Source organism: Lemur catta, chromosome 18, assembly GCF_020740605.2.
Source record: "Lemur catta isolate mLemCat1 chromosome 18, mLemCat1.pri, whole genome shotgun sequence".
NCBI classification, from domain to species: Eukaryota; Metazoa; Chordata; class Mammalia; order Primates; family Lemuridae; genus Lemur; species Lemur catta.
In genome coordinates this window covers 4,739,174-4,762,026 of record NC_059145.1, presented here as the reverse complement: position 1 = coordinate 4,762,026, position 22,853 = coordinate 4,739,174, and the positions used below count along the sequence as shown (strand labels likewise).

The window sequence follows — 22,853 nt, the reverse complement described above, 5'->3', positions numbered from 1 at the left end:
TTTAGATCAAGTTTGTAATGAATTGTTCAGATCTTCTCTACTCTTAATGAATTTTTGTCTGCTTGTTCTATCAATTAATGGCATAATTGTTGAGTTATTCATTTCTACTTAAATAGAGTTCTGTGAATTTTGCTTTATATATTTGAGGCCACACAAATAGAATTGTTATATTTTTCTGCTTAATGGAAACTTTATGAATTAACTCTTTATTTCTAGTAATTTCTTTTACTTAAAGTCTTCTTTTCTGGTATTAATAACATAAGCCTCTTTTTGATTACAGTTACATGACATATCTCTTTCCATCCTTTTACTGTCAACCTTTCTGTATTCTTATGTTTTAGATGTGCCTCTTCAAAACAGCAGATAATTGTTGTTGTTTTAATCTAGTCTGATAACTTATTAACAGGATCACTTAGCCTTTTAATGTGTAATTACTGATAGTTTTGGGTTTAAATCTTATTCACTGCTTTCTATTTATTCCTCCTGATCTAAGTTCTGTTATCTCTTTTCTTGCCTTCTTTCAGGTTAGATTAGAGTGATTCTACTAGAATTCTGTTACAGTTATTCTATTACTCTATTTTTCCCTCTTTTGGGAAGTGACACAGTTTTTCTCTTCCTTTAGTCACCTAGGAATTAAAAGATCCATTCTCGATTTATCAAAGCCTAATGTTAATTGATACTTTTATCTTCATCCTAGACAATGCAAGGCTCTTGGAATACTTTAGCTTCATTTACCCTCCATCTTATCTGCTATTGTTTTGATGAATTTTAATTATGTATATATAAATGTGCATAGATATTAAAATATATTACTATTATTTTTATACCAAATCTTTATTTAGGTTTATTCACATATTTACCATTTTAATTACTTTCCATTACCCTTCATTCAAATTTCAATGGGGAAAATTATAATGCATTACTGAATTAACATATCTTTATGCTAAAAGCCTCCAAATCCCCATAGAGAGACCAAGTTCATCTCTGCTAATAACTATCCCAACTCAACAATAAGGAGTTTCCCTTCAATGATTAGTCTTTAAAACAGTTATTTACCTACCTGTCTGCTTCCACTACCCTCACTACCCACACCTGTCACCAACTCCTTCCTACTGCATGTGAGGTGCCACACACTTAAGGTGGTGCTCACAGTCAAAGCTTATGACTCAGTGCTCATGTAAGTAAAACTTTAATGCAAAATAAACCCACAAAATGGAAGAAATTAGATCAACATAGTGTACATAATGTCACACGCCATGAACAAGCCATTGTATGGAAAAGCCAGGAAAGAGAAGATGACAGGGAGGACCACAGAGAGTCTCTGCTGTTGGATAAAGTGCTCATTTCATCCTCAGAGATGGCCACAGGTGGTCTCCCTTTGTGGCCCTCAGCTGCTCGCTGACACTTTGCAAGCTGACTCATGCTTATTAAATTAACTTTTCATCTAGTCAGTGGATCAGGATGACCTTGAGTTAGCAGGAGCTTTGTTTGCTTTGGGAAGCAGGTCAGTAAGTGGCAGGGCTATGTCCGTGTACCTGGTTATGGCTTTTAGGTGGCCGTAGGTGTATTCACAGAAAAAGTTGAGTTTTATAGCTGTTCAAACTCATTTCTGGAGATTCCCATTAGACAGCTCAGGAATGTTATGCAATGTTGATAATTACAGTATAGCTTTTTATACCTCCTTGAATAAAGTGTATTACTATAGGAAATCAGGTGAATGCTGTGGCTGTCCCTACTCACTACCTTTGAAAAGAGTACCCCACTTGTCTGCAACCCACCCCTGTTGTCACCATCCATTCTCAGCGGCTCTGGAATGACAACACTGAACTCTTTCCAAGGCAGCATGGCCCTTATCTCAGTTCACACTTTCATTAAAAAGCAGGTTTAGTCAAGTACTGCTTTGTGGCTTGGCCTCTGTTGTGGGTTCAGTTGTGCCTTCCAAAAAGATATACTAGGCCTAATGCCACACTACCTATGAATGTGACCTTATGTGGAAATAGCATCTTTGCAGATGTAATCAAGTTAAGGTGAGGTCCACTGGGTTTGAGTGGGCCCTGAATCCAATGACTGGTGTCCTTATAAGGAGAAAGAGATTTAGAGACATACAGAGGAGAATACCGTGTGGAGACTGAGGTAGAGATTGGAGTTGTGTTGCTACAAGGAAAAGAATGCCAAAGATTGCTGGGAGCCACCAGAAGCTGGAAGAGGCAAGAAAGGATTCTTCCCTAGAGTCTTCAGAGGGAGTTGGCCCTACTGACAACTTGATTTCATACTTCTGTCCTCCAGGTCTGTAAGAGAATAATTTTCTGTGGTTTAAGCTACTCTGTAGTACAGTCATGAATCACTTAACGACAGGGATACGTTCTGAGAAATGCATCATTAGGCAATTTTGTCATTGTGTGACCATCATAGAGTGTACTTACACAAACCTAGGAGGTATAGCCTACTGCACACCTAGGCTATATGGCCTATTGGTCCTGGGCTACAAATCTGTACAGCATTTTACTGCACTGAATACCACAGGCAATTGTAACACAATGGTGAATGTTTGTGTGTCTAAACATATCTAAACATAGAAAAGGTACATTAAAAATATGGTATTATAATATTATGGGACTATTGTTATATATGCAGCCTGTCATTGACCTAAACATTGATATGCGGCGACACGTGACTGTACTTTGTTATGGCAGTTCTAGGAAACTAAAACAGGCTGCAAGAGCCAAACCGTGATTTTTCTTATTCCAGAGTTTCAAATGTGGTTTCATACTGCACTTGAAATGTGGGTGAGAACATCAATTTGATAATGAAACTGTCACTGATAAATTATTGTCTGCTCAATTGAAACTTGCTGAGGAAAACTGTGTACGTGAAACTTATAGTTGAAAACATTTATGTCTTCAAATACTAATAAGTGTTAACAGTTCAGATGGTTTTCATGTCCTGTGTTTTGCTCATGTTATTTATGTCTTATAACAATTGCCTTGGTTAGAAACTTTATTATCCACATTTTACAGAAGGGGAAAATTGTTAAGACCTTCCCCAAAGTCATGGTTACTAAATGTCAGAGTCAGACTCAGACCCATGGCAATCTGTCTGCAGAGCAGAAGTTCTGGCCACCACGCTGCCACCAAGAAAACAGGGCAAATCCCATTCTCCGTGAAGAAATGCACTGTTAGGAGGTGCTAGAGATGTCATTTATGTTTTAGGTCTCAACTATGTTTGATGGGGTTTAGGATAAATGTCCTCCATGATGCAGCTACAAATATTAATGACTGTATTAGTCAGGGTTCTCCAGAGAGACAGAACCAATAGTAAATAGATGGATGCTAGATAGACAGATGAGAGGGGATATATGGGAACTGGATCATATGATTATGTGTGCTGGGAAGCCTCAGGATAGGCCATCTGCCAGCTGGAGAACCAGAGGAGCTGATAGCATGGCTTAGTCCAAATTGGAAAGCCTGAGAACTGAGGAAGTGTATGGGGTAAACTAAGTTCAAGTCTGGAGGTTTGAGAGCCCCAGGGGACTGCTGGTGTAAGTCTCAGAGTCCAAAGGTCAAAGAACCTGGAGTTCTGGTGTCCAAGGGCATGAGGATAGGGGCATGATGGTTCTGGAAAAGAGAGAATTCACCCTTCTTCTGTCTTTTTGTTCTATCTGGGCCCCCAGCTAATTGGATGGTACCCATCCACATTGAAGGCAAATCTTCTCTACTCAGTCCACTGACCCACATGCCAGTTTCTTCCAAAAACACCCTCACAGTCATACCCAGAACAATGCTTCACCAGCCATCTAGGCATCCCTCAATCCAGTCAAGTTGGTATCTAAAATTAATTGTCACAGGGACTCTCTACAAATACCTGATGATCCCACCAGAAGATCAGTGTCCAGATGCAGAAAGCAGGGACTGATGAGTTTTTAAATATCTTAGGGTATCTTAGTTGGGCTGCAGTAACAAATTACAATAGCCTAGGTGGCTGTGGCTTAAACAACACACATTTATTTCTCACATTCTGAAGGCTAGGAAGTCTAAGATCAAGGTGCAGAAAGATCTGGTGTCTGATGAGGGCCCACCCACTTCCTAGTTTGCAGATGGCCATCTTTTCATCATATTCCACATGGTGGAGAGCAGAGACTGAGAGCAGACTCTCATGCCTCTTCTCATAAGGCTACTGCTATGATCTGAATGTGTTTCCCCAAATTCATGTGTTAGAAACTTGATCCCCAAGGCAACAGTGTTGGGAGGTAGAGCCTAATGGGAGGTGTTTAGGTCATGAGGGCTCTGCCTTCATTAATGGATTAATGTCACCATAAAAAGAGCTGGCAAGAGTGGGTTCTCTGTACTGCCATGTGAGGACACATAGTTTATCTCTCTTGCCCTTCCACCTTCTGCCATGTGAGGATGCAATAAGAGAGTCCACACCAGATGCTGGTGCCTTAATATTAGACTTCTCAGCCTCCAGAACTGTGAAAGAACAAATTTCTATTCTTTGTAAATTACCCAGCCTGAGGTATTCTGTTATAGCAGCACAAACCAGACTAAGACAGCCACTAATCCCATTCATGAGGACCTCAAGACCTAATTACCTCCTAAAGGCTCACTTCCTAATATCATCACAATGGAGTTAGGATTTCAACATAGAACTTTTGGGTGGACAAAACATTCAGTCCGTAACATGGAGTGTCTTAGCTCAGGCTGCTATAACAAAATACCATAGATTGGGTGGTTTATCAACAACAGAAATTTATTTCTCAAAGTTCTAGAGGATAGAGGTCTGAGATCATGGTGCCAGCAAGGTCAGGTTATGGTGAGGGTCTTCTTCTAGGTTTCAGATGGCTAACTTCTCATTGTATCCTTATGTGGCAAAAAAGGAGTGTGTTAGCTCTCTGTCTTCTTCTTATAAGGGCAGTCATCCTGTTCATCAGGGCTCCACCATCATGACGTGATTACCTTCCAAAGGCCCCACCTCTTAATGCCATCACATTGGGAAACAGATTTCAACATACGAATTTGGGGGCAACACAAACATTCAATTCATAGCATGGGATGAACTGTGAGACTGCTGACCAGAACATGGAAAATGCAGCCTCATGAACAGTACCTGTGCTGGAGCTCTGTTGAATGCCAGTCACAACCACCACTCCCCTATTCCTGTCCCCAGCCTCACCAGAACCTAAACTGAGAGGCCACCCCCTCCCTGCTGGACCAGCTCTCAGAACTTGAGCAAGTGTCAGAATCACCTGGAGAACTTGTTAAAACACAGATGCTGGGCCCCAGAATTTCTGATTCAGTGAGTCTGGGTGGCTGAGAATTTGCATTTCTACAAGTTCCTAGGTGATGCAGATTTTGTTGGCCTGGAGAGACATTTTGAGAACTGCTATTTTAGAAGTTCTCCACATTAAAGTCTCCTAGCCCTGATTGGTAACTGAGAGCTCATGAGGTTGTCAGTGGGCTTGTGCATGAGGTAGAAAATGAAAACATTGTCTTAGAATTAAAATAATGCTTCATTTCACCAATAGCTAATTTTTTGAAAAAGGAATTACCAAGTGGCTGCATTAGTTTCTTATTGTTACTATAACAAATTATCACAGTTTGGTGGCTTGAAACAATATAAATTTATTACCTTAGAGCTCTGGACACCAAAGTCTGAAATGGGTCTCATTAAGCTAAAATCAAGGAATCAGAGAAGGAGTTGTGTTCTTGCGTCAGTGTCAGGGTTATGCAACATGAAAAAAACTTGGCCATTGCTGGCTTTAAAGATGGAGGAGGCGGGTATGAGGCAAGGGATGTGGGTAGCCTCTAGAAGCTAGAAAAGACAAGGAATGGATTCACCACACATCTTTGGGGAGCCATTTATTCTGCCTACCACAGTAGTAAAGACCACTAGCTATCTGCCAAAGTCTGCACTCCCCTTCTGTGGGCACATAGCTAGGCTACATTTTCCAGCCCTCTTTGCAGGTGGGGGAGGGTGTGTGACAAGATCTCTCCAAAGGACTGTGAGTAGAACCGTGCATTACTTCCATGCCAGAGATCTATGAGAACCTCCTTTGCATGCTTCCCCATGTTCTTTCACCTTTCTCAAGACCTTACGGGATGGTGGACCTGGATGCCTTAGAGTGTTTTCCATTGCTTATAACAGAACACCCGAAACTGGGTAATTTATAAAGTAAAGGCATTTATTTCCTATAGTTCTGGAGGATGAGAAGTCTAAGGTCAAGGGGCTGCATCTGGTGAGGGCCTTCTTGCTGGTGCGGACTCTCTGCAGACTCTCAAGGCAATATAGAGTATCACATGGTGAGAAGACTAAGCATGTTGCCTCAGGTCTCTTCCTCTTATAAACCAGTCCCATTGGGATTAGTCTCAGTCATCTCTTAAAGGCCCCACCTCCCCATACTGCCACATTGGGCACTAAGTCTCAACATGAATTTTGGAGGGGGCAAACATTCAAACCATAGCAGTGCCTGAATGATCAAAAATAAGGGAAGCACCCACTGACCGGAACACTCATCCTGGACTGTCAAGTGAGCAAGACTTAGATTTCTTTAGGGTAGAGATCACACTGTAGAGCTTCTGCATCTGGCGTCTACTTACTGCAGTATTTAGTGGATCCTAACTAATACACCAACAAATGAGAATATTTCTTCATAGGCCCCTGATGCCCAATGCCCATTTTTCAGAAGCCCTAACCTCCTATTTTCACTAACAAGACTGAGGTCATCTGAAACAAGCAACCACAATTTTTTTCCTCTCACTTGTAAACAGTTATTGGCAAATAGGTACAGGGATAGGTACACTGTTAAAACCTGTGGATGCCTGCCTCCTTTGTCTCTTCGGGCATACTTTCCTTCCTTCCTGGCTTTTCTAAGCTAGGTCCCCTTCTTCAACTCTACCACCCTCACCACCTTCTCCAATTTTCTCCCCTCTACTGGCTCCTTAGTTTCCGCTTTCAAACATGGTGGGCTTTACCCCAGTGTTGAGTCAGCCTCCCTTCACTCTGCTGTAGCATCAAACTGCTCCATTTCTCTACATTCTTCCACAGACAAACTTCATGAAATAGTAAACAGCTCAGGCCCCACTTTTATCCCACCCCTGCCCCGATCTCTTTTCCACCATTCACTCAGGTTTCCACTTTTGCTTGTCCAACTAATATTTACTGAAGCCCCTCCTTCGTGCTGGGAATGAGGCAAAAATGAGAGGTTCCCTTATGCTGCTTCCTTCCAGCACACCATTAGAAGGGTCATTACAATGTCCTGAGGTCGGGGGTGGGGGAGAGGGACGGGAAGCCAGGAGAGGGGAACAGCAGGGAGCTGAGCCTGACCTGGTCTGGGGAACCTCGGAAGGACAAAGAGGTAGTGTTAGAGCTGAGGCTGAGGAGGTGTTAGCCCAGCAGAAGAGGAGGAGGAAAGTTACAGGCAGAGACACTGCTGGAGAAAGGCCAACTTTGAAGGCACCAGCAAGTGCAAGTGGTAATTGAGGTCAAGGAGGTGTGAAAGAGAGGGAGAAAGTGCTCTGGGGACCAGGTACAGGGTCGGACGGGGGGAATGGAAAGGAGTTGCTGGGGAGGAGGTGCGCTGGCCCAGCCGGGTACCTGGCCAGCACCCCAAGTGTTCAGGTTCAGCCCTGCCCACGAGGCGTTCAGGCCTGTGTCTCAGTGATTCCTCTGAACTGCCCGGTCTCCCGCGGACAAAAGAGAGACCCAGAATGTGTGGGGGCTGCAAGCCAGGAAGCCCTGGACCCGATTTGCTCTTCTGCCATCCTAAGAGTTGAACTGTCCTGGGTCTCCCCACGAAGGTCCCAGATGTGGGAGTGGGGAGGGCTGTGAGAACTGCTGAAGAGCATGCTCAGCGCAGAATGACCCATCCAGACCCCAGTGTTAAGAGACTTACATAGTAGCATAGTTTCTAACAGCTCAGGGCACGTTCCTAGGATGAATTCTCAGCCCCCTTAAGTTCTTGCCTGGAAAAGCTCAACGCTGCCAAAAGGCTTAACTGTTTGCTCCAGCCAACATCGGAAGATAGGGACTCTGTCTCCCAGTTTCTGTAGGAGGGCAGAGCACTTCCGTAAGCGCCAGTTAGCAAACCCAGATCACCTACTGTCCTCGACCAGCCCTAGTTCAGTTCATGCTGGAGCTCCTCCCTATTGCAGGTTATCAAATAAAATCTGTTCTTGCCACTTTCACTAGTGCTCTACTTTACCTTTGACAGCTGAAGGGTTGCCTTCCACCCCCACCCACTCACTCTACATCAGTCAGAATGATGATGGGCTGCTTTAAGCAAGACCCACGGCTTAGACAAGATGAAAGTCTGAAAAAGAGGCCCCGGGCCGCCACGATGGCTCTGCAATCATCAGGGACCCAGGCTCCCATTGTCTTGTTATACACTCCCCTCTTGGGCAGCTTCCTTACGGTGGTCTTAGACAGCTGCCCCAGATCCCACCATCCAGTCTGTCGTCCAGTCAGCGGAAAATTCCCTAAGGAGCAGGAGGAGGCACGCTCTGCTCGAGTCACATACCACCGTTCAGAACTTGGCTTCAGAAATAGGATGCTGCAAGCCATGAGATCAGCCAAATGCTCTTGTGTCAGAAGGGGGGTGCTGAGAACTAGGACGGCTAGCCCCACCTGCCACCCCACCCCACTGAGTACTTCAGAGGATTATCTTCAGGGTGAGGGGGAACTTTGGTGGTAGTGGTGGAGTGTAAAGGTCTAGCACATCCATTGTGAAGACATTTCCTGGGGACAACCAGTGACTTGAAGCAAGACAGGATTTTTCAACCTTGGGATTCTCATTTTCTCCTGAGATTGAGAATGGTTTGATACACATGCGGAAGTGTTATTGGGGGTGGGGTGGGAAAGCAAGTGAGCTCCATGTGATGAGCTGGGGCAGGGAAGAGTGAACATTTGTGGACTACAAGCATTCTGTGTGTACAGGAGGGGCCCCTCTCTGGATGAAGCAGAGAGGACCCGACCCATGGGGGACTCCTTTAGGAGACCAGAGCCTAGGCAGCTTAGTTAGCATAAATATGACATAAGAGGGCACGCTTTCCTGGGACTCTGTCACAGGTGCAGGGACTGGAGGTCAGCTGACCCCATGCGAGCCAGAATGGGAAGAGCAGACTGGGAGCACCTCTGGAGACATCTTGGGGATGAAAGGCAGGTTGGGGTGGGAGGAATGGATAATGGAAAGTGTGTCAAAACAAAACTGTTACATTAACAAAACAAACTGCGCAAGAGTTTTCTCACTCAGGAGGTGATGCTAATAATAAAAGCCTGAAATAACTGCATTTTGGCACATTAACTAGTTCATCCGTGTCCGTCTGTTGCTAATACAGCTGTAGAGAATGATACCCTTCAATTTGGATCATATACAATATTTGCAATGCATGGAAAAGAACTGATGGCGGGGTACAGTGGCTCATACATGTAATCCTAGCACTCTGGGAGGCCAAACTCAGAGGGTTGCTTGAGGTCAGGAGTTCAAGACCAGCTCGAGCAAGAGCAAGACCCCATCTTTACAAAAAATAGAAAACTTAGCCTGTTGTGGTGGTGCACACCTGCATTCCCAGCTACTCAGGAGGCTGAGGCAGGAGGACTGATTGAGCCCAGGAGTTTGAGATTGTAGTGAGCTATGATGATGTCACTGTACTCTAGCCAGGGCGACAGAGACCCCGTCTTAAAAAAAGACAAAAAGAAAAGATAACTGATGCTTCTACCAGATCAGTCAAGACTTACCTCTAGAGGATAATTTCTCCACAGTCCTTGGTGCCTGGCACTCACAGTTCACGTACAGAGTGCAGCTTTTTAAAGGAAGCAGCTCTCTGTACTACTTGTTGATTATCCTGCCAAGAAGAATTTGGGTGTGCAGAAATGACATCAAATTAGTTCTACCTGGGGAACTGCTAGAGGCATGCAAGAGGTGAAAAGCTTTTGAAAGCACAGCATTTAGGTAGATGAATTAGTCCCTGATAAAGTATTGGCTGCGTACTTAAAAGTGGTTGAGGAAAATAAAACGTAGTTTAAAACATTTCTTCAAATACATATACATCCTAAATTTTACCTAGTCTTTCTTGGTATTTATCTCCCTACTTTTTACTAAAATTTTCAAACACTTAAAAATGTCAAAAGAATAGAACCACAAATGCCTTCTGTCTAGATTCAATGGTTGTTAACGTTTTACCCTATTGGCTTTCTCTCCTCTCTTTCTCCCCACAGACACATGACACACTCCGTTTTTGAAAATAAGTTGTCAGTGTGACATCATGATCCCTAAATACTTCAACATGAATCTCCTAAGGATAAAGGAATCTCCTATGTAACAATACCACTATCACACGTATGAAACTGAACGATCATTCTACAATCACAACTATTAATGATATCCAAGTCATATTTAAATTTTCCCCTACAGGTTGTTGCTGTTTTTTTCTTATTTCATTTCAGCATATTATGGGGGTACAAAAGTTTAGGTTACGTATGTTGCCCTTGGCCCCCCGCTTCCAGTTAGAGCTTCAAGCGTGTCCATCCCCCAGACGGTGCGCATCACACTCATTATGTATGTCTACCCCCTATAGGTTGTTATGCAGTACCACTCCTTGAAACCCTGTGATCTAATCAGGGTCCATGGATTCCATCTGGAGGTTAATCTGGAAAAACTCCCCCACCTTAACTTCTGTTTGGTTTTAATTTATGACATTGACTTGACGTCTGGGCACGCTGACTTACAGAACATCACACATTCTTGGTTTGTCTGATTGTTTCCTGATGGTGTTCTGTAACTTTTACTTTTAAGTCTGTGTTTCCTTTAAAATGGAAGTTAGGTCTGGAGGCCTGATTAGATTTGGGTTAAACATTTTTTTTTATTTTTGCAAGACTTTGTAGATACCCCTATGAGGAGGTTCATATATTGGGTTTTTGCACTACTAGTGATGCTTAGGGGGTTGACTTGGTTGAGAAAGTAACTGTCATATCTCCAAGGAAAAGTGCCTTTGCTAGAAACATTGAAGCAAAGTTTACATGCTAATGTTTTAGGGGGGATGCAATCCTAAGAAAGAAAGAGGGGGAAAAATAATCGAGGCAGAAAGGGAAGGGGAAAATACAAGATGATCCACTGCTGGGCTGGCCATGGCTTCATAAACAGCATGGCTGATAGCTTGGCCACGTGAGATATCTTCAGAGGTGTGTGTAGCACCACTGCATCTTGGATGAGTCCTTCTATGGAACAAAGCTCACAGGGTGTTAAGGTATCTGTACTTCAGGATTGTGTTACTAGGTGCTTCTAGGCAGCCACTGGGAAAGCCAGGGTACCCATGGGTCCTGGTTTGTTAGACCTGGGCACGGGAGTTGCTGCAGCTTCTGCCCTGGCAGGTGCAATGACAGCCTTGCCAAAGACAGCAATGCCTGTCTTTACAGGAGATAAGGTGATGAAGGGAAAACTGGAGCTTCATGGCCATTGCTGTGGCAGCTTTACCCAAGATGAGGGCAAGTAGGCCCTGAGAGCAGGCAGAGCCACATGGATGTGTGGGGCTGGGTATAAATTGGATCCAGCACAAAAAGGACTATTTTTTTCCCTTGGAAATTACTAAATGATTTGTGAGCTGTACTCTGCTCCTGTAGGAATGACCTGTTGCCCAGTTACTTTTCATGTAACAGTTTTAGTATCCGTTGATTATTCCTGCCTGTGTTAGTTATTGCAGTGGGGGATACAAGACAGGAGGGTTAGTTATGCTCATTACCACTAGGGTGTCATTGCTTGTAGGCCCTTTCAGGTACACAACTGGATATTTCATATATATACACACATACACACATACACACAGACATACACACACACACATACATATTAGATTTTATATATATGTAAAAAGAAAATATATATATTAAATGAGATACCATGAATTCATGTTATTGAAATTTAACATAACCGCATTTATCTTATTTTTTTCTCTTATACTAAAAAATTCCTGGTTCCCAATAATAATAATGTATGTATAGTCAGAGTAGTGTGTTCAAGTTACCCAAAATAACTTTTTCATTCATTGTTGGTTCAGTAATCAATATTAGATAAAGGTCATTTGTTTCTTTTAAGATCCAAATTTAGGGCATTTTCCTTTATAATTTAATTTCTGAATATATAAAATATATGATTCAAGATCAACATTGTATAAAAAGTTTAATCAGGGAAGTCTCACTTCCATGCATATCTCCTCTATCCTGTTACAATCTACCTATAAGGATAGGTAACCATTTTAATTAGTTTCTGGTTTTTCCTTTTCTGCATCTTTTTACAAAACTAAGCAAATATATATATATGTATATACACATTTTAATTTTTCCTTTCTTATGCAAATTACAGCAACTATATACTCTGTTCTGTGTCTTGTTTTTTTCTCTTAATAATATATATCTAAGGAATCATTCCATATTGATTCATAGGTACCTTAAATGCTTATTGCCTGAGATTGGATGCAACATTAGATTCCAATGTATGCTTTTATAAATGATTATCGAAAAATGAAACAAAACTGGGAATCCAAATTAAATGAAGCTTTGCTATCTATATGCAGGGATTGCAGACTCCATGAAAAGGTAAGGTGGTTCCAGAAGGTTGATCTTTCCAGAAAAAGGCAAAGCCTACCCTCATGTGTGAGTGTGAGACTAACTCATCCTGGCTGTGGACCCAACATAGTTTTCACAGATAATACCCTGCAAGTCTCATCGTCGTATCAGTGGCTTTCAAACATTCTAGGCTGTGACTACAGTAATAAATATCATTAGCCAGTGCATACACAGTCACTCACAGACACATAAATGTTTTATGAGACAAAATACAGGAACACACTCTGATCCCTTGCCCTGCCCCATCCTCCCCACTGCTGCCTGCCCTATTCTATGTACGAGTTGTGGCTGTTTGAAACCTCTGAGCTGTTGCCTATTGCTTTGGCTTGCAAATCACACCAGCATGTACAGAGTGTTTATTTTCTCATTTTGTCTCACAGCTTCTAGAGGATAGAGGGACTCAGTGTTTGGAGAGAGGACTGTCACTGGGAATTAGTGACTAAACTCTAGAGCCTGGGGGATGTGGCACAGTTTGTGGAAGTTGCCACCTCTGGTGAGGCTGACAAGGCCCTAGTACTTTAATACCATCTTCAATAATGTTGAGATCCAACCTAGTATATTGTCCTGTCACTAGAGTTGCCAGATTTAGCAAAACAAAGATCAGTTCAATTTGAGTTTCAGATAAACAATAATTTTAGTATATGTATGTCCCATGCAATAACAATTATTTGTTGTTTATTTGAAATTCAAATTTAACTAGGTGTCCTGTATTTTATCTGGAACTCCTACTGGTCACATGCTCTGAACTTTTACTCTGAAGGTCCTAAATCTTACCGGTGAGTCCAGGCTGGGAAGAATGGGGACATCTGGCTCAGCCTCCTTCTCCCCTCAGTTTTCGTGCTGGTTACACACCCTGCATCCCTGAATAGGGTTTCCTCAACTGGTGAGTACCTTGTAAGACAGGCATTGGCTTGGCAAGGTGGTGCAAACTGTTTCTGTCATGACCACTTGACCCTTGGGGCTTCCTGGAACCTGGGCAGGCCAAACCTTGGGGATGCAGGCTGTCCCACTGCTACCTCTTGGTCAGAGCTAAAGGGACAGAGTTAGCCCTATCCTACTGCTGAAAGAACTCCAGTCTTGCCTTTCTGCAATCACTCAGGTCTCTACAAGTGATCCTTGATCCCTCAGTGAGGAAAGGCAACCCACAGGGAGGACAGAGAATTGTTTCCCATGCCACTCCTCTACAGCCTCCATCCCCAGCCTCCCTCCTGCCTCCTCTTCCTCCCTCCAGTTCTGTACACCCAAAAGAAAACTCTTGCCTTCCATCAAAGCTCACTGTCTGTACCACATAGGCCAAGTCTGTCTACTGCTTCAGAATCAGGACTTGGTTTTACCTTTTACTCGTCTCTTCCCCACCCTACCCCTTGCTCACCAGCAGAAAATCAGTTATTACCTGAATTTGCTCACAAACAGATGGTTTGGTGAAGCGCTGTGCTCTTCCCTGCTTTCCTCCTGTCGGGCTGTTCCCTTAACCTTTGGCTAAAGGCAAGGATAAATGTCACCGACTGGACAAGACTTCTTCAAGACTTCTCCAAGTCTTCCAGCAGCCAGGCCCTCAGGTCCAAGTTCTGAGCTCTGGGCCTTGCAAGGCCTCCCTCCAGGGCCTGGGTAGTGTTTTGAGGGTGCTGATATATCTGTCTCTACAATGGGCTTATCCAGACTCCTCTGCCAGGACCATCTGGGTCTTTCAAAGTGGCATTAAAAAAAAAAAGAAAAAGAAAAAACAAAGTGGCTGGGTGTGGTGGATCACACCTGTAATCCCAGCACTTTGGGAAGCCAAAGCAGGAGGATTGCTTGAGGCCACAAGTTTGAGACCAGCCTGGGAGACATAGCAAGACCGTGTCTTTACAAAAAATAGAAAAATTAGCCTGGTGTGGTGGTGTGCACCTGTAGTCCCAGCTACTTGGGAGGTGAGGTGGGAGGATGCCTTGAGCTTAGGAGTTCGAGGCTGCAGTGAGCTATGGTTGCGCACTACACTGCATCCTGGGCGAAAGAGCAAGACCCTGTCTCACAAAAACAAAAAAGCCCCCAAAACCTACTAATCATTGTTAATGTGTCAATGGTTACTACATTGAGATAAATTTGAAAATCTATCTATCTATATATTATTTTATTTTATTTTACTTTATTTTATTTTGAGACAGAGTCTCACTCTGTTGCCCAGGCTAGAGTGTCATGGCTTCAGCCTAGCTCACAGCAACTTCAAACTCCTGGACTGAAGCGATCCTCAGCCTCCCGAGTAGCTGGGACTACAGGCATGCGCCATCATGCCTGGCTAATTTTTTTCTATATATTTTTAGTTGTCCAGCTAATTGCTTTCTATTTTTTTTTTTTTTTTAGTAGAGATGGGGGTCTTGCTCTTGCTCAGGCTGGTCTCAAACTCCTGAGCTCAAACGATCCGCCCACCTCGGCCTCCCAGAGTGCTAGGATCACAGGCATGAGCCACCGCGCCCGGCCACGAAAATCTGTATTTTAAAAACACCTATCATGACCCTATTAGGGACACAAAGGTTAATACACAAATTTCTGCATTCAAGAATCTTACTGGAAAATAAGATTTAAATATATGAAAGCTATTTAAGAATGAACCAAAGGAACTGGTAGACAATAAAATGAGTTTAAAATAACCAATAAAAGTCATATAAGGACTGTTCCTCAAATGTGGAATCGCAGAGAATTTGATTGAGTTATCTCTTAAGTTCCCTTATTTTTCCAAATGAATAACCAACTAGATCTTTCAAATTTAATATAATACTGTTACCGAAAGCTCGGTACTTGTCCCCAAGGCTGAATCAATGAGAATGAAGAAAAAGGACAAGTTGGTTTGAGGAAAAAGGACACAATTTGCTGGCAAACAAGGAGGGCAGCAGACTAGTGTTTCAAAGACCACCATCCTGCCTTTAAGCAGAAGAATAGGGCTTTTTAAAGGGAGGCTTTTGGGTGGTTGGGTGTGGGTCTGCATGACTTACTGGTATCACATGTTGTGGCTTTGGGCTATTGTTGGTTGCTTAACCATAATGGGTAGTTCTGGTGACCACGATCTTGTGACCCTTGTCCAGACAATTCTGTTGAGCCATCTCCTGTTGTTTAAGATAGTAGACAACAAACAGCAAAGAACAGTTTTTTGCCCCTTTCATCACCTGCCTCAGGAAGGAATTCAAGTTTTAATTCCCAAAAAGGGAGGGGTTTCAAAGAGAAAACTCATGGAACGTTTCATTGCTCTTTTTCAGACTGTTACCTTTGTTATGATATAATGTACTCACTAAGTGCCAGGCACCATTCCTGGCAACTCCTCCAGTTTTCACAGCACCATGCAGTGGCTGTTATTAATTTCTCACTTGGCAGGTGTGAAACAGGCCCAGAGAGGTTAATAGTGGTGCAGCTGGCATTTAAACCCAAGACAGCAGGCTCCTGAGTGTGCCCCTAACCATGGTGCTATGGCATCTCTCATTGTAGGCCTAAACTCAAGCTTTCCCTTACTTTTCAAATTGTACTTCTTTACATTTTTAATAGGAAAACAATGTATCATCCTTTCTGGAATGCCTATTTTTCTATACTTTGTTCACTCTTGGACAATTTGCAACCAAGTTTCTAACATTTCTTGGCTGCATCTCTTCTTTAAGGATGTGGTTTACTGGAATCTGTAAATTTCACTGGCTTTTAGCCCTAAATCCTGCCTTGTCCATTATATCTTGTATCTTTTTTTATTTTCTCAAGACTTACCAGGTTTAATCTTCATTTTGTAACTCTCTTTTCTACCCCTCTTTCTTAATTTTGATCCCACAGCCTCCCTGGGAGGATTTCCACACAGTGCTTCACTAAAATCTGGGTTTCCTCCGTGGCTGCTCCTGTCTACTACGTCCCTGCAGCTGCTACATGTCCACTCGAGTCCTCTCAAGACTTTGCTGTGGGTGGTGCAGAAAAAAGAAATACAGAAAGGATTAAGACCAGGGACAGCTGTCCCACAATGAATTCCAATACAAAGCAAAGCAAAGTGCTGATGTGCACTGAGGTTTCAAGGAGAGTGGCATCTGAGCTGGCGAAAAAGTCTGAGGACTTTGCGGGCAGGTGAAGGGAGAGGTGGTGCCCCAGGCTGAGGTAGAAGGGCCTGGGGTTTCCCACCCCTCAGGCCAGCTGTGCCTGATCTCTTCCCTGGAACCAACTGCCTGTTTCAGATATTGACAAAGCCAAGAAAGGTAAATCAAGATTTTTGTCATGGAATATTCTCCTTGGAATATTTTGGATTGAGAAGCTGAGTAGATCTGGCCTATTTCATATATTACACCCAATTCTCTTCGGAAATTCCAATTGTTTTTCACCCACTCAAAAAGAAATGGCAGAATGCAAGCAAATAAGCTTGCTGTGCCCATAGACATGACCTCAGATGGGTCTGATTTATTTAGGCAGGCCAGCCATCTGAAAATGTCAGCCCTTTCATAGTTCCTAGGAATAAATCAGTGGTATGACACAATGTAGATATGACTGCCACAAATCAGAGACAACTGGGAAGTGACAGGCACAGAGGATTATTAACTCCTAGGAGCCTGTGGCCCTTTTTTTTTTTTTTTTACTTGCCTTGAACAGTTTCCAGACACCACTCAATGAACATTTGAAGGGGGTTGAAGTGTCTTGAACCTATGTTCTTCCATTGTTTTGAAGGAACCTACTGTTGGTTCTGAGTGGGGGCTACAAGTGGACCACACCTTTGTCCCAAAATAAGGAAGAAACAACAGTACTTTGAAAGATTAATAGATGAGCTTCCCCTTTTGATTAATAAAGATTTTTACTGGCAATCATTTAATGTTTCTAATAATTAGAAATGGTGGCTGTGGTTTAGAACTCATTTTGAAAAAGATAAAGGAACTATAAGGTTATAATTAAGGTTGGGGGTAATAGTTATAACTGTTTTCCCCAAAGTACTTTCAACTGCTCCTACACAAGGAGATGCCTAGAGAATGTGGTCAGGGTATGTGCTGCACTGGTCAGTGGAATGAGAATCAGAATCCAAGCTCCCAACACGAGAACCAGCTTTGACTATCAGGAGCATACATATTCCTACCTGAGCTTGGTTGTATTGAAGGATTTATGAGCCCCACACCAGCAGTGCCTTTCTCCCCTGGTTGCCTTTAATACCTTGCTGGTGACCCACCTACTTCCAGGAGGTATTCTGATTAACCTGATGTCCCTCTAAACACTTGTTTACGTCAGCACTTGTGAACTGACTTGTTTTTTAACTGTTTCTTTGTTATTTCTTGGGAATGAGTTTCCTTTCTCCATGAGACCAGAAATCCCCTAGAGGTTCTGATGGTGCTCCCTAGACCCTTCTCCCTCTGCACCCCACCCCCTCCCTGACTCCCCCACTACACACAAGTGGAGGTCTGGTACAGGAACCCTCAGACTCCGGCCATCAGGATTCAAGGTTTCAAATACTCCCTGAGTAACTGGACATGCCCCAGCTGATGTACCTGGTCTAAGAAAGTACTAACCTGGACAAATACTCCCTATTTAGACGTAAATTCAGACTTAAAAAAAAAAAAGACCCAAACCTGGTGATGGCCAGAACTTATAATATTGTTACAACGTAGACTTTCTCTATGATAATCACTCTTTAGGAGCCCTGAAAAGAGGAGAGGCCAGGTGAGAAACAGGAACAGCTTCCTTAGGGAGGGGATGTACAGGGCTTGCCCCTGAGAGTGCATCCCCTGGAAGCTCAGTATATATCAACACCCTGGCACTTTCTGATTGCTATCTGTGCATTTCTAAATGCCACACATATTTACAGAGCTCTTTCCAGTTTTAAAAGGGTCCTCACACCCATAGTTTCACCTGATCCTCATGAATACCTGGCCAGGGGTGAAGGACAGGTTTCATTATCTTCACTTTATGACGAGGAAATTGAATCTCTGGAATACATAGAAACCAGAGGAGCAGGGATCTGGGCCCACAAGTAAATACTGATTGATTGAACAAATACAGAAATTCTCCTAATTTTACATATGTGTCTTAAGGACTAAATTGTGTCCTCCCTCAAAATTCATATGTATTAATAACAAGTCAGAATGTTACTGTATTTGGAGTTAGTTAGGGCCTTTAAGTTAAATCAGACCATTAGAATGGGCCATTATCCAATCTGATTGGTGTCCTCATAGGAAGAGGAGATTAGTGTTAGGCTTAAAGAATTCACCCTCCCCAAACTTCGGTCCAAACCTCCTATAAAATCCAACCCTCTCCCCTTCCTAGGGGTGTATTAGGCACATAGCCTTTGCCAGACCCCTAAGGAGATAAAGAAATGGAATGCAAGAGGGAACTTACTTTCCTTATCCCTCCCGGTTGTTTGCAAAGAGTTTATTATATCAGCTGTTCTGGCCCAGTTACTGTCCCCAGAAAAACCCTCCGTAAAACCCAAGGCTCCCCCTCCCTCAGCGTGGATGCTCTTTTCAGCCTCCACCTATCGGCACCCAGATGCTCAAACAGCACTTTGCTACACATGAGTCTTCCTGTGTCTCCCTCTTGGCTCCAGACCTAACAATTAGGACACAGACACACAGAAGAAAGACCATATGAAGACAGAGGGAAAAACTATGTGAAGGCACAGGGAGGAGATGGCCACCTGCAAACCAAGGAAAAAGGCCTCAGAGGAAACCAATGCTGTTGAAACCTTGATCTTTGACCTCTAGCCTCCAGAAATGTGAGAAAATTTCTGTTGTTTAAAAAATTAAAAAAAGAAATATCTGAGTGTTTTAAGGTAAACAGGATATCTGCCCTTAAGAAGCTCATAATCTAGTTGGGGAGAAATGTTCAAAATAAAAATAATTAAAATAACAGTACAAGGATTAAATAAGGCAAGACCAGACATAAGGCAGTAAGTACATCCTTCATTGTCTAATGAGGCAAGACAGTGCTGCGATTTTCAAGTGTATTTAAATCCCATTATTGACATGAACTGAAATTCCCAAGTGTCCTCTGCTGCCTCCTTCATTTCAAGTCCCTGTTTAATATTCTGGGTTTTGGTTGGATTCCTTATGGTGTATATATAAAAAAAAAATCTTTAGCTTTACACCTTTGCTGTGGCGTTGTCTGGGATTGTCATGTCCCCTTCAGTGTTATATTTGCAGTGCAGTTCTGGATCAAAACAAAAAAAATTTTCTGAAATCTTAAAAAGTCACAGGAACATGAAAAAGGGGATGGGGGAAATTTGTCTTCAGTGTTCCAGAAAAGTCCACCCTCACCTCCTGGGGGTGGATTTTAGAAAAATGGTGCAATGATTAATGAATCACACATGAAAAGAAATGTAAAAGAAAAGGGGTTCAGGAAAGAAAACTAACCCAGGCCAAAGGAGAGGGCGAGCAAGAAGAGTCACGGAATAATTCACAGTTGAACTCTGCAGGGTTTGTGGATTGACTGGATGTGGGAACTTTGAGGAAGACTTCTGGGTTTCTGACAGAGCAAATGATAGAGCCATTTCCTGAGAATGAGAGTGCTGGGAGGAACACGGTGAGGTAAGTTCTGGACACTTGAATTAGAGGTATCTGTGAGGGGACCAAGATGAAAAGCCAGGCAGGAAGTTAGATATGTGGGCCTGGAGGACAGAGAAGGGGCTTGAGGATGTGTATTTGGGCATTGCTATGGTTTGAATGTCCCCTTCAAAACCCATGTTAAAACTTAATCCTCAGTGTGGCAGCATTGAGGGGGGGGCCTTTAAGAAGTGATAGGTCATAAGGGCTCTGTGCTTGTGAATGGATTAATGCCCAAGAAAACATTGAAAACCAAGGTTAATGTGGGTAGACTCTGACCGCCATTTATTAAATCTTACTATCAGCTGCACTGACTGTAACAAGTACCAGAACAGATAACTCAACAAACCAGGATGGTAAGCCCCGGTACACGTGAGCTTGCTGGGGATTGGGGATCAGCTCCTCGGTCTCTGGCTACCTTCTGTCTAGTTGAATAGAATATGTTGAAAATCTAACTCCCTCATAATTAGGTTCAGCTAATTAGGTGCCCTTGAGGTAATTTGGAAGGCAGAAGAGAGGTGAAGGCACTTGCCTGGTGCTTCTGATGGAGACTTGACACTTCCATGGTAAGGAACCCACCTGGTATTAACAGCTCTGTGGCCATATTCTCCAGGTGTTCAGTCCCTCTAGGCTACCCTGATCCCAGTCCAGGAGACTGCCTGCGGACACTCTGCCTGCTGGTCCTCCAGATGGAGTAACTGAACCAAAAATCTCTAGCTTACTCCTAAGTATTTATTCTAAAGGCAGAATGTGCACAGGAGACCAGACTTGTGGCCCAGCTAGCACTCCTGCAATGTCAAAAGAGCACATAAATGGACTTAAAAGCCTGCTTTAAGCTGGGAAAATGGCTGTAACATAGGTAACAAAGGGCTGATAGTCTATATAGAGTTCTTACAAATGAGTAAGGCAAAGATGAATCCAAATGGGCAAAAGACATGAATAGGCAATTTGCAAAAGTGATGCATAAGAACAGGTTTGACTTTACTAGTAATTAAAAAAAATAACTCAAAACAATGCAAAAACATTGTTCTAACAGATTAGCAAAGATGACAAAAAATGATAAGACAGTGCTTGGCAGGGTGTGGATAAAAGCTGGTGTCAGTGCAGAGCCACATTGCTGTAGGTCTTTTGACAACATGCATTGAAAGCCTTCAACAATGAGCACAACTTTTGACACCAGTTCCAGAAGTTTATCCTGAAAAAATAATTAAGGATGTGTAGAGAGATTTAGTGACAAGTAACTCTGCAAAAGTGAAAAGCTGGAAACAATCCAAATGTAAAAAGCCAGGGGAGAGAATTATAGTATATAACTGGCTAAGCAGGCCAGTTGGTGTTGGGCTCTGTTGGCTATTGCAGGGACTTTGGCTTTTTATTTCAATTGAACTGGGAGCTGCTGTGCAGTTTTGAGCAGAGAAATGCAAGGATCCCTCTGGCTGCTGTGTGGAACAAGGGCAGAGACTCTGGTTTAGGTGAGAGGGATGAGGCTGGCTGTGGAGATGCTGAGGTGTTGGATGGATTCTAGACATAGTTTGAAGGAAGAGTTAACAGGATTTTCAGTTAGATTGGGTAGAGAGTGTGAGGGAGAGCACGAAGATGGCTCTTCCCAGTTTTGGTCTGAGTAGATGGAATTGCCAGTAATTCTGGTGGGAAAGACAGCTGGGCAAAGTAGGTTTAGGGCTGCGGGAAGGACCTGCTGTTATATTTGAGTGGAGTAACAATATAATTTTTTAAAGAAAGTTTCCAATGTTATGACAACTTTCCAAATAAAATAATCAAGACTCATGATCCAGCAACTATTATATTCCCAGTACTGAAAATTTTCAAGTTAGTCACTATTCGTGATACGGAGAAATTACATGGATAGAAGATATGCTAAAAGACCAAAGACTAGGTTCCAGTTTCAAAAAGTGGGTAAAAACAAACGCTACAAATCCATCCACAATCCTGGCCAGATTCTAGAACATGCCGTTAGAGAGATGGCACGTGAAGTCAAGAAAAAAAGCAACAGGGCAGTTTTGGAACTTGGAGGTCCAGTGTTTGAAGGGGCGGAACGTTCCTTTTGAAGTGGCCACGGCACGCGATGAACCGTGAGGTGTCACAGGCGTGGACCCGACTGGAAGGGTCGCGGCCAGCCTCTCCAGCTCTCCAGTCCGTAACCTGGGGCAAAGCTCTCTGTCGCTCCGCCGACAGTGACCGTGGTCCCAACCCGCTGGTGTCGCGTTAATACTTGTAAAGACCTCAGCACAGTGAATGTACAGCCGAGGGCGAGGGCTACGGGGTGAAGCGGCACCCCCACCCTCTTCTTTCCTTTTTTAGACCCGACGAAGGTCCTGCCTCTTTAAGAGGGGCAGCGAGAAAAAGTAAGCGATGAACAACATAAAACAGCTTTCTTCTGGTATTGCTACACAGAACTCTCTGAAGAAGAACAGGTAAACACAGACTTCGGTGCTTTCTGAATCATTTCTCGCCTGGAGGACCGGCATCCGGAACGGGAGCTGCACTGGCCTTTTCACAAGCCTTGACAAGCAGGCCGTTGCTAGGCGACCCGCGCAGGCTCCGCCCCTACCTCCGTGCTCCTCGCCCCGCCCCTCCCGCCCAAGTCCCGCCTAATCGGGCTCAACTCACGTTCACGCTCGCGACAGGCTAAGGCCCCGCGGCGCATGCGTGCTTCTTCCCGCGCGGCTGGACGTGACGCGCACTCCTGCTGTTGGCCACAGTCTCTGCCCC

At 43.4% G+C, this 22,853-nt stretch overlaps 1 protein-coding gene across 3 annotated transcripts in view; it reads left to right on the top strand.

Annotated features, from left to right (window-relative positions):
* ZFP62 (ZFP62 zinc finger protein) overlaps positions 1-17,405 on the top strand; it is a 36,532-nt gene extending 19,127 nt beyond the window's left edge. The window contains exon 3 of one of the 3 annotated variants that reach the window (XM_045529951.1): positions 16,399-17,405. In XM_045529951.1, coding sequence (XP_045385907.1) covers positions 16,399-16,583 — 185 coding nt within the window. In that variant the 3' untranslated portion in view covers positions 16,584-17,405. Of the gene's footprint in view, positions 1-10,209; positions 10,444-16,398 lie in introns of those variants that run through there. The other 2 variants (XM_045529954.1, XM_045529955.1) reach the window with 2 other exon arrangements.
* Positions 17,406-22,853: the final 5,448 nt, after the last annotated feature.